Source organism: Bufo gargarizans, unplaced genomic scaffold, assembly GCF_014858855.1.
Source record: "Bufo gargarizans isolate SCDJY-AF-19 unplaced genomic scaffold, ASM1485885v1 fragScaff_scaffold_585_pilon:::fragment_2:::debris, whole genome shotgun sequence".
NCBI classification, from domain to species: Eukaryota; Metazoa; Chordata; class Amphibia; order Anura; family Bufonidae; genus Bufo; species Bufo gargarizans.
The window spans coordinates 700686-712734 of record NW_025334144.1 but is presented as its reverse complement, the minus strand read 5'-3'; the positions used below and the strand labels follow the sequence as shown (position 1 = coordinate 712734).

Here is a 12049-nt window from a genome sequence, read left to right as displayed (position 1 = left end):
AATCTTTTAGACTTTTTTTGGGCATGTAATAAACGCCAGGAATTTGTTGTTTTTCAGTTTAACATTTTTATTGGTGATTTTTTTATTTTTTTTACAGTTTTTTATAAAAGTCTATGGGAAAATGCCAGACCCAGAGCTTGCTTTGATTTAAAAAATAAAATCCATTGACCCAAAAGTCAATGCACGTCACTACAAAAAAAGGCTACATTTTTAATATTTCCCATAGACTTCCATTCAACATGTAGGTAATAATGCATCGAACACCATCAGCCACCAGAGTATATATAGGGGGACATTTATAAACTCTGATGTGCCTGTTTTGTGGTGCAAAAGTGTCACAAGTGTGCAACATTTTTGTGACTTTTGGTGAAATCTTGGGACATTTGGTGAGCTTTGCCACTTTCAAAACTTGAGTGAAATGTTTGCTGGGATTATAGAATACAACACTTATATGTTTTATTTATGATGTGCGAGTTTTTAAAAAGTTGCATCTCCACGTCAGGCAGCCCCCTTCCCCCGACGTACGTTTACCGATATAGGTGTAAACCACATACACTTAAGCTAAATTCATGATCACTGTAACATTTCATAAATTAGGTGCCTCCCCACACAAACCAAGACAGACTTAGGTTACTTTCACACTCGCGTTTGGTGCAGATCTGTCATGGATCTGCACAGACGGATCCGTTCAGATAATACAAACGTCTGCATATGTTCACAACTGATCCATTTGTATTATCTTTAACATAGCCAAGACGGATCCGTCTTGAACACCATTGGAAGTCAATAGAGGACTAATCAGTTTTCTATTGTGCCAGATTGTGTCATAGAAAACGGATCCGTCCCCATTGACTTACATTGTGTGTCAGAACGGATCTGTTTGGCTCAAGCAGCGTTTTGGTGTCCACCTCCAAAGCGGAATGGAGACGGAACGGAGGCAAACTGATGCATTCTGAGTGGATCCTTTTCCATTCAGAATGCATTAGGGTCAAACTGATCTGTTTTGGACCACTTGTGATAGCCCTGAAAAGATCTCACAAACGGAAAGCCAAAACGCCAGTGTGAAAGTAGCCTTAAAAATAACACAAAAATGACTGGAAATGTTTTTTACAATGGAAGTCAATGAGAAGACATACACCTGTAGTAGAGAGGCCTGAACATCTGTACATACTATTATATTTGAATCATTTTGCATTTCTATACATATATTGGAGACGCGGTTACCTGCTTTTTCTTAGGTACATGTATGAAAGGTTCTTTAGCCTTGTAAGTTGTTAACACAAGTAATAGGTTGAGCTGGTTTTCCTATCTGAGCGGGGTGTGGGAGGGCAGAGTCCAAGACCCTTCACCCGGCTGCTTGTGTCAGGTGTACTTACAGGTAAAACAATAAGTGTGTCTCCTCCTCCTGCTTCTTTTCTTATCGCAGCCATTCCCTCCCTATAGAATATGACCCGTGCAGCAGAATGTGGATTGGCCACTTCTGAGTACCTGTAAACTACCGCCCTGTAATGTTTACCTGCTTAGAGGGTACTGATACCTTGAGCTGCCCCCACCATTTCCACTAGTATCGAGCAGAACAATGCCGTCACAGAGCTGACATGGATTTCCTATTTCAGGCAGTCTGCTGTCCACTTATGGTTCCCGATTTTGCACTCCACGTGTGAGTAACATTGCATTAAAATACCTTTTTTCAGTAGTGAAAGCAACAGTTATACCTAACCTGTGAAAAGTCATGTAAATCTGTAACAAGCCTTACTCCTTCTACTGAAATAGTAATACAGGTGTTTATACTGCAGTCAGAAGTGCTATTGCATTCAATGGTCTAGTTCTATAAGCTGTTCCTTCATGTATATATCTGTGTTTATGCAGCATGTTGGGAAGGGTCTGAAAAAGTCTACAGATAAGGCAGGTGTTGATTTGAAGAAAAAAAACGTAAGAAAACGCACGGCTCTGTCACATAGTTTGCGTGGGATCTTGTAAAATCCTGCTCACTGTTGCAGCACGTCTGGCTGCAGCAGTAAGTGTCTCTGCCAACCTGAATTTTCTCTTCTGTTTTATTATATTCGCAAAAAAAAAAACACAACTGCTCGCAGTTTTTTCCCGTACAGCATGTGTTGTTTTTTTTTCTGTGAACCACATTTCTTCTTTGTGGATTTTTTTCCCTGTAGAGAAGAAGCTATCAAAATGTCAGAAAAAAAACGCCAAAAGCTTTAGCATTTTTAAAAAATACACCAGAGACCATGCCACCGTTCGTATATCCCGTAAACTTTTAGCGAACATCGGAAGCTGGCGTTTTCACCACAGAGAAAACACCATAAAACACAGGCACAAAACACGCCACTGAAAATGCTAAAGTGCCCAAAAATGCCATTAAAAACCTGCGTGTAAAGCCACCCTTTGTGTGCTCTCACACCATATTTTTTATCCATTCCAAAAACTTGTACAAACTGACACCAGTTTTTATGAGGCTTCTGTTTTTTTCAGTTTTTACCAGGAAACAATATGGCCAAAAAAGATGGAGCCCGGATTGTGTGACCTGTGATTGATTAGTTGCCCTTTTGTGTTCTAGATAGAATAGCACAGACATCTGCACTTCGCCATTCGATTATAAACACAGGAACGCAAACTAGACAAAAACGTTTGCACTTTCTAATGTTTCTGAGTAAAAATGGATGTGTTTAATGGAAAATTTTAAAAATGTGCTGTGAAAGAAGTCTTATGAAAAGCATGTTGCATGGCAGCATTGTGAACTAGGTGATATGCCAGCTTTTCATGTGGCCCCCTCGCCTGGATACAAGATGAGATACGGGTATTAAGGCATACAGGATAGAGTCCATACTTTCTTACAGCATCATTATGATACTGGGAATTTTTGACTAAAGGAGCAGTGTTCAGTCCGGGAAATGCAGCCACCACACGGACCATGTTTCCCGGACTGAACATGGTCGTGTGAAATTTAGTCTTAAAAAGACATAAAGGAAAGTAAATCTGTACATTGTGTAAAACATTAACATTTGAGAATTGCCTTTTCTACATATTAAAGTGGTCATTCACACCACCTTGCTTGATCCAGGAAATATGGTCCATGTATTGGCCGCATCTCCTGAACCAACCACAGCTTCCCTAACCCAAACTGACTGCATCCTAGTGTTTTATGGTAGAGGCAGTTCCTATCTGATGAAGGTGAACAAAAATTTGCAGGGGATGGGACCCATGAGAAGGTCCACACCCTTTGTAGAGACACTATCAGTGCAACTGCACAACCAGGTCAGTATTCGATACACACTTTTCTTTATTCAAGGTAAAGTGTGTATCGAATGCTGACCTGGTCGTGCAGTTGTGCCAATAGTGTCTCTACCAAGGGTGTGGCCCTTTTTATGGGTCCCACCCCCTCCTATTTTATTATTCACCTCACAAGGGCTGGCAACCCATCCAAGTGAGGACCAGACGACACTGGCAGCACCAACCTCCCACTATCACTGATGTACACTAGTGCTGTGCCTATGGTTAGCACAACCACACACGGTGAGCATGAATTTCTCCAAACGACCCTCTCCATCACGTACATACCACCCTATGAGTGCCTTTCCCCCCTCTTCTTGCCCTTTTCTGCTATCTGATGATGGGTCCACTGTGCTCACATGATTATGTGAGTACAGTACAATAGATCTGCAATCAGATAGGACTGCATTAAACACTATGGGCCAGATTTATCATTAGCTCAGGTCAGAATAAAGGAGTGAAAAAGTCCCCAACATGCGACTTTTTTCATAAAAATGTGCGACTTTTTCGTAAAGATGTGCGACTTTTGTAAAGCTGCTTACTGATGGATAAACTGCTACCGTCAAACCACATTTATTACAGTCTTAAAGGGCCGATCATAAATCTGACTTGGCTAAAACTGACTTTAGCCAGATGTTAAAGTGGAGTGAGCTGTCAGAGTCATGATAAATCTGGCCCTATGATCGAAGAGATGTGGCCTAAACACGGACCATGTTTCCCGGACCAAGCACGGTTGTGTGAATAACCCCTTGGGGTCAGTTCACAAGTATCAGATTTGTTACAAATAATTTTCTTAGAGTCAATTCACACACAGGCTTTTTGTGTGGCGTTTTTCTGCACTAATTTGTATTTTAGTGGCTTTTTATGTCTCTGGATTGTGACTCTGGATTTAATGCGGCATATTGAAACAAGGGTGGTTGTTTCAGACAATATTTCAGCTTCTCTGTATAGAAAATATGCCACGCACACATTTGTTTTGAGAAAAACACCAGTTAGAAAACATAATTGAAATAAATTCCTGCAACCAATCTGCAGTTGTTCAGCAAGTTCAAAAAAGTCAAATGCTAAAAAAAAAATTAAAAAAAATGCCTTGCGAAATGGCATGGAAAGTCAGATTTTTCTGGTCATGTGCATGCACCATTAGTAGTGGATCATAATTGGATGATTGGAACAAGTGGTAATGAACAACCCAGAAGTAATTCTCAATATTAAAATGACGTTCTGTGTGTTCCCTTACATGTGAATAAATGGTAAAGCAATGTAAAATGTGCACGCTATTACTAATTGCTCTCTGTCTTATACAGGTTGTGAAAAACGTCATGATGGTGGAATCTGCATCTGAATCGATTCGATCAACTCCAACCAGTCAAAATGGAGTTGGCAGTGTTCCCAACCAGTCAGATGCAGGCGGAACAAGGGAAGGCAGCGCCGGCGGGGAGACTAATGAAGAGTTAAGCACAGCAGAGCTCTTGCATTTCCAGCAGCAACAGGTAAATGACACAAGAGGCATAGGTGAACTGGTTTAGATTGCTGAATCTTTGGTAGTAAAGGTTTACATTACACAACACGTGGCGCCCCAAGCCTTGCAGCATTGTGGAGTTTTTCTAATTTTCCCAGAAAACACAATAAAGTGTTAGCACTGTGCATTGCCTCCAGAACATTTGACTGCAGAGGTCATGGACATTTTCCATCTTGCCAGTCACATTAAAGCACTACAAGGGGCCTGTTCAGAAGGCGGAATTTGCCATCAGAATCGTATGGCAAACAGTTTAAAGCCTCAAGGGGGGGGGTGAAACTGTGGCAGAAACTGCGGCGACTTCTGCCATGGAATATACGGGGCTTCAGCACCTCTGCTTCATGTTTTATAGAAGAATACAGCCAACCTATGCTGCAGCAGTTCCAGGATGTCCGATAAAATACATTTAGCAGGGATACATAAACCAAAAGGTGCACATCCCTTAATTCTTTTGGCACAGATGTAACTGTCAAGTTGTCACACAATTAGTTTGCCAAAACATGTGCCATTTTCAGGCATTCCTCTTAATACATTTGACTGAGGCCAAGAATGGCATTTCTGTGCCAGCTGTGATCGTGTCATATTACCTTTAGAACTGAATATTAACTCATCTTAGAACTTGAACTTTTTTTGAAACAGTTTACACCAAAAACTAGTGTAATCTGCTTAGTAAATATGGGCTAATGCATATTAGAAAGTGATTAAACGTTTTTTTGTATAAAACCTGAAGGCTATATGCACACAAAATGATGATGCACTGTCCATTTTTAAAGGAAGTTTTTTCAGTGATGCCTTTCTGAGAAACGGATGTTAAAAATGGACCCATTCAATAGTATCGGGGCAGTTGGTCAGTGAAAAACGGACAAGATATAACATGTTCTATTTTTCGAAGTTCGTTATTCACTGGCCATCAAAAAACCTGCCATGTGAATAACCCCATGGACTACCATTTGTCCTAAAATGGACACATCCATCTCATGTCTGTTTTTCATGTGCATGTAGCCTAAGACCCCTTACATTTAAAGACGCAAGGTGCATTTTATTTTATAGGTATTAGTAAAATTTCTAGTGGTTCCAAAATTCTAATGCCTGCGATTTAAGTAGCTCAAATTTAGGGAAGGACGACATGCATGGGAACTTGCTCTACGTCCCATCAACCAATTTATGTATCCATATTTGCTATGTGTAGAGGGGCCTCCCGACTCACCCCAACATCAACTGCTAGGGGAAAGAATGATCGGGTATGTTGAATTTTATTATGCCTGATCCTGTTCCCCCAGGGAAAAAGTTGCAACAACTTAGGGCGAATTCACATAGCTTTCCGTTCTTCTGATCCCTACAGACGAGAAAAAAACGGATCCTTTATTTTGAGCATCAGTTGTGCAGTTAGCATCAGTTAAAATAACTGATCCAAATCAGTTATTTTTGACGGGAGAAAAAGTATCAGTATGCAGGACCTTTTCTCCTATGAAAAATGATCTCTGACGGAACTGAAACAAACGGATCATAACAAAATATTATCTCTGTTCTTCTGACTGATCAGAAGAACGGAAAACGAAATGGTGAAACTTATGCAGGTTCAGTGATACTGAGCGCGCACGTATAGCTATTGAAGATGTGCGGGCAGCTAAAACACTGAAATAAGGCTACAGATAATGATTTGAAATGACTCAGCTCAGTTCCAGTAGGAGTCCTAATAGAAATAATACTACATTTTCAGAACATTGGCTGGTTTACCATGGGCCTCCCCCCTCAGCCTCCTCCTAGCAGTGTATTAGAAGAAGGTCTGTGGTAGGAAGTGTTGTGGGAGACCATAAATGAGAAGGTGGCAAAAGATAAAAAACACAGTGTGACCCCAAGGACTAGGCTTCCTGCCTTAGCAGTGATTGGTGATGAGGGGGGATGGGTGACTGAAGAAAAATAAACAGTAGGTACAGAAGGAAAAGGAAGGGGAGGAATGAACAGGGCATGAAGTAGGCGATATAAGAAATCTGAGGCACACAGTACAGCAGATGCAATGTACAGTATAAGTTCTGAATATCTGTCTTCTGTAGCCTTCTCTCTGAGTTTCCTTCCATTACTGTTCTTGTAGGCTCTACAGATGGCCAGGCAGCTTTTGCTCCAGCAGGCAACAGGGCTGAGCACTCCTACCAGTACTGAGAACAAGCAGCCGTCAGTCCAGGTGAGACCATTGCACAGGTGCATTGTGAGGCAGATGCCTTTTCGGAAGGGTAGAGAGATCATATCTTTCCGGTATTATTGCCACAGGTCCCGGTTTCAGTCGCTATGATGTCCCCACAGATGATCACACAGCAACAGATGCAGCAGATTTTGTCTCCAGCCCAGCTCCAGGCTGTCATGCAACAGCAGCAAGCTCTTATGTTGCAGCAGGTAAGTTCTGATCCACGGATGGTACACTGGACACAAAGGAACCGTGTGCAAAACAATGGTTGGACATTAATATATGCACCAAGCTTAATTTCACTGCCATCAAGTTTACCCACATCTGTTTTTATATGGGGGTCAGTTCCAGCCAGCAAAGGAGGCAATATGGACAATCACTAATTTAGGTGCATTTCAGCATAATGTTGAAATGCGCCTAAATTAGTGATTGTCCATATTGCCTCCTTTGCTGGCTGGATTCATTTTTCCATCACATTATACACTTCTCGTTTCCATGGTTATGACCACCCTGCAGTGCAGATGTGAGGTGGCCGGCACGGGAGCTGCTGCGCGTCTATGCGTACTACCATAGTCCTGGCCACGTTTTCCTATAGTGTATAATGTGATGGAAAAATGAATCAAGCCAGCAAATGAAGCAATATGGACAATCACAATACAAAATGGATACCGGACAGTGCCGGCGCTATATAGGAAATGCCTAGTCCCCAATAGAATATGCTTTATCTTTTTTTGCAGGGCCATAGAACAGAACAACGGATGCGGACAGCACACAGTGTGCTGTCCGCATCTTTTGCAGCCCCATTGAAATGAAAGGGTCCACCACAGTTCCGAAAAATTGCGGCACAGATGCGGACCCATTCATACAGTCATGTGAATGAGCCCTAATAGAAAGTGCCTTAAATGAGCCTTCTCTACATAATAAATGCCATTTGCTGACGTGAGACAACCACCTTTCATTATACAGTATGAGTATGGTGTGTTATAGACTATGTTCGGATTAGAATCCTCAATTATCAGCGGCTGTTTATAGTATAGGTATTGCTTGTGGCAGGAGCCACACTTCACACCTTGTAGTTACACCATTGATTCTGGGTAATGCTTTGATAGTCGTTCATATTACAGAATCATTCATTTTTAAGACACATTTTCAGTGTAGATCAGTTTTAATTATTGCAGGCTTTAAATGGAGAAGTGAGTAATGTGTTTCCTCTTCATCTTGGCAGCTTCAGGAATATTACAAGAAGCAACAAGAGCAGCTACACCTCCAGTTACTTTCCCAGCAACAGGCAGGGAAACAGCAGCATAAAGAGGTGAGCATTTGCCAAGCTGAGTACTTCTTCAAATCTTGTTCCTAATCCTGCGGAATACACTCCTGATCCGTCCATTAACATGCACAAATTATTATTTTTCTCAAAGAACGGATGGCAGAAAGACTAGCCTATAAGATGAGGTCATTTCAGCCCTTGCTGAATATAAGCACATCCATCTGTGCACCTTAAAGGGGTTGTCCAGCTGGAACATTTTGAATTGTTTTGAAAAAAAGGATCAGTAATATCATACTGATTGCTTGCAGCTCTCCTTCTGACTGTTCCCGGATCCCCCACTGGTTCCTCTTAATATAGGAAATGTGAGACCACTCAGCCAGCCACTGGTCACAGCCGTGACTTTCTCCAATCAGTCATTGGCTGAACGGTCACATTTTTGTGTCTAGAGGGACCAGGAAGTAGAGACCAGCAGGTGACCTGGAAAGCATGGGAGAGACGCGGGATCAATATTGTTCATATTACTTTTTATGCTCCTTTTGTAAACATTTTCCTGGTTGGGCAGCCCCTTTAAAACAGTATCTAGCAAATGGTGGAAGCGTATTAGAGTCCCACTGAACTGCCCAGATCCCACCAATAACTTTCACGGTCAGGTGTGAACATAAGATTTAAGGACGTTTACTGAGCAGAAATGATTGCTAATAGACTCGTGTTTAGAAGTTATACCAGGGGCCAGTTTTAATTGTGAAATATAGTTTTAGCTATTGCCTTAATGAACTGAAATGCTTTCTAATAATTAACATTAAGGAGAGCAATTTTAGGATGCCATTGCCCCTTCAATGAAAAAAGAAAAACGAGTGCCAGTGTCCTCAAAAAGATCTGACCTCACAGTGGAAGATTATGGGAAAAGTTCTCACAAAAGGCCATATCTGTTCAGATTGTCAGCTCCACTATATAGAAAGACAAGTGTATTGCATTTAGCTATGTTCGTCTGTCGGACTGCGTGCATATAGCTGTGGCACTGATAGATTTCCCTCCAGCTCATTCTCGTAGTCTTCTTGCTTGAATATACCAGGCTTAAATGGCAGGAAACCACGAGTCGTGCATGTATTAATCACTGTATGTAGGATTGACTAAATACCTGCCTGCTTCCCATATGTTGGCATTGCTCATGTAGTTCTCACTGAGATATCTGATTTCCAGGCAGCACTGGGGAATAAACAGCTTGCATTCCAACAACAGCTATTACAGATGCAGCAGATACAACAGCAGCACTTGTTAAATCTACAGAGACAAAGCCTGGTAGGACTGCAGCCAGGCCAGGGACAAGTGACATTGTCGGGCCTGCCACAAGGTTAGTATTGATATGTGACTGAAACATACAGATATTAGATTTGGTCTGATGTTTTTACACTGCAGCCTGCAGTGTCCAGACATATGGCAGGAAAGGACTATTTGTAAGGGACAGAAAGCCTTAGCCTTAAACGTTTCCTTACACGTGATTTTGGAATCTCCCACTAGCTGTGTCCCCATCAGATCTTCAGCAGCTCTTGAAGGAGATGAGCAACAACCAAGAGGATTCCAGCAAACAAGATAATGCTGAACTGCACAGCACAATCTCTACCTCATTCTCAAGCAGCAAGATGTCTCCTCCCACAGTTCACCCTTCTTTACCTAATGGTCAAAGTGCCCTACAAAACCTGCGGCGGGACAGGTAATTGCAAACCCTTCATTGCACAAGCATTTATAAGCATTTATAAGCGTAGTACATTGAATTCATGCGTTTATAAGACTGTATCTGCAGTTGTTAGTGACTCGTACATTGGTATATGAACCATTTCCGCAGAGCAGTGCGTTCTATTGTATCCCAATCAATCTTCTATGTATAGTTTCTATTGTATGCCTTATTTCTATCTACAGTTCGTCACATTATGAGGTGCCCCCCAGTTCACACTTGCTTTATGGACATGGTGAATGTCGGTGGCCAGGCTGTGAGGCTTTGTGCGAGGATATGGGACAGTTTATCAAGTTAGTATCAAAAGTAAAGTATATGATCTGGTACAGCTTATGCACTATGTAGCGGGAGTTTTCAAAACGAAGAACGTTCTTTGTCATTTCATATTGTTTTGGCTGACATTATACCAAGATCCACTTTCACATAGTTTTCCTCATTAGGTCGTTAAAATTCTCTCATTTGCTCTTGAGAAACGAGCTAAAAACTGTCATTTGTCACCCTGCACTGTTTCTAACTAAGCTACAGTTTGAAGTCTGTTGTTAAGGAGCAACTGAAAGCCATAAGAAAATCCCATTTGGGAATCCTGTGAATGTGGAGCTACAGTTCAGCGTCTAAGAAACTCTGCAAATAAAGCCAGAATGTATTATTCTTAAAGAAGTACTCTACTTTGGACATTCCCTACTGTTTACAAGGGCCCCATGACAACAAGCTGATCACAAGTGTTCAGTTTCCCTGAAGCATCAGGATAGGGGAAATGAAGTATTACACAGTATCCATGCAAGTCAATAGGAAGGACAGGACAGCTCTTCCAGAGTCAGAGACACTGTGCAACCATGCTGTACCCTGGCAAAGAGATGAGGATCCTAAAGAGAGGACCCCCCTGTCTACTGCCGTAGAATTCCCAACAGGGTGCGGTTTTTACTTAATCACACCTTTCTATGTATCAGATAACCTGAGGCATGGATAATAGAATTTGTGTGTGCATTTATCCATACATTGTGTGCTACTACAAGACTTGATACCAGAATAGTATTACTTGATGACATGCACTCTGGACAGTACCAGTTGTACTAGGTCTCTTCTTACAGACGATATTATAATCTTTGCCTTGTGTGTTCTTTAAAGGCATCTAAACACAGAACATGCGCTGGATGATCGCAGCACAGCTCAGTGCCGGGTACAGATGCAGGTGGTCCAACAGCTGGAAATACAGGTAAATAGGAGAAAACTCCATTGTCATCACTCTATTGATTTTATATTTTGTGAATGTTTTATGTTCACTGTATAGCTTATTGTTACAAGCTTTTACTATAGTGCATTGTTTTTATGTTAGCTGGCAAAAGAGAGTGAACGGTTACAAGCAATGATGACACATCTGCACATGAGACCCTCAGAACCAAAGCCCTTCAGTCAACCAGTAAGTCACCCTTATCCTCTGAACCACTCTCCCCTTTTTGTTTCGCTGGGTGCTCATGTCATTGCACTTTTGATTTATTTTTTTCTAGCTTAACTTGGTCTCTAGTGCAACCCACACAAAGATGTCTTCAGACAACTACCCAGATGGCTTACCTCAACCTCCAACCTCTGCAACAGCCCCCATCACTCCAATGAGAGCCGGTACTTCTGTGATCAGCTCCTCAAGTCTACCTAGCATGGGTCCTGTACGGAGAAGGATAGTGGATAAGTTCTGCACTCCAATATCCTCAGGTGAATGCCACTTAATTTAAGCCTTCACTGTCAAACTATTTTCCATGCTTTGCATTGCATTACATTTACTCTATGCATGCTCTAATTAGTGTATTGTCTGCCGTTTTTTTTTAACAATTTGTCTAACCTTCAGAAGCCCTGTGTACGTCTTCCTTGCAATTAGTATATCAGAAGCCTAGACAACATTTTGGTTCTTTAGATACACTTCCACTAATAGAAAGGACGATACTTGTCTTAGATTAGATTCTCAGGTCGGACACTCAAATCTGTAAAAAAAAAAAAGACGGATCTGTGCATGGCCCCTTTGATCTCTATTGGTCAGTGTGCTATCCAATTTAAAAATGAATAGTACACTGAAGAAAA

General features: G+C 41.5%; 1 protein-coding gene across 4 annotated transcripts in view; it reads left to right on the top strand.

Annotated features, from left to right (window-relative positions):
• Positions 1-12049, top strand: part of FOXP4 (forkhead box P4) — a 59431-nt gene that overhangs the window by 31706 nt on the left and 15676 nt on the right. For 3 of the 4 annotated variants that reach the window (XM_044273323.1, XM_044273326.1, XM_044273324.1), the window contains exons 2-11: positions 4587-4772; positions 6891-6980; positions 7067-7189; positions 8206-8292; positions 9448-9598; positions 9766-9958; positions 10165-10272; positions 11105-11192; positions 11313-11396; positions 11485-11686. In XM_044273323.1, the coding sequence (XP_044129258.1) occupies positions 4602-4772; positions 6891-6980; positions 7067-7189; positions 8206-8292; positions 9448-9598; positions 9766-9958; positions 10165-10272; positions 11105-11192; positions 11313-11396; positions 11485-11686 (1297 nt within the window). In that variant the 5' untranslated portion in view covers positions 4587-4601. The remainder of the gene's footprint in view (positions 1-4586; positions 4773-6890; positions 6981-7066; positions 7190-8205; positions 8293-9447; positions 9599-9765; positions 9959-10164; positions 10273-11104; positions 11193-11312; positions 11397-11484; positions 11687-12049) is intronic. The other variant, XM_044273325.1, reaches the window with a different exon arrangement.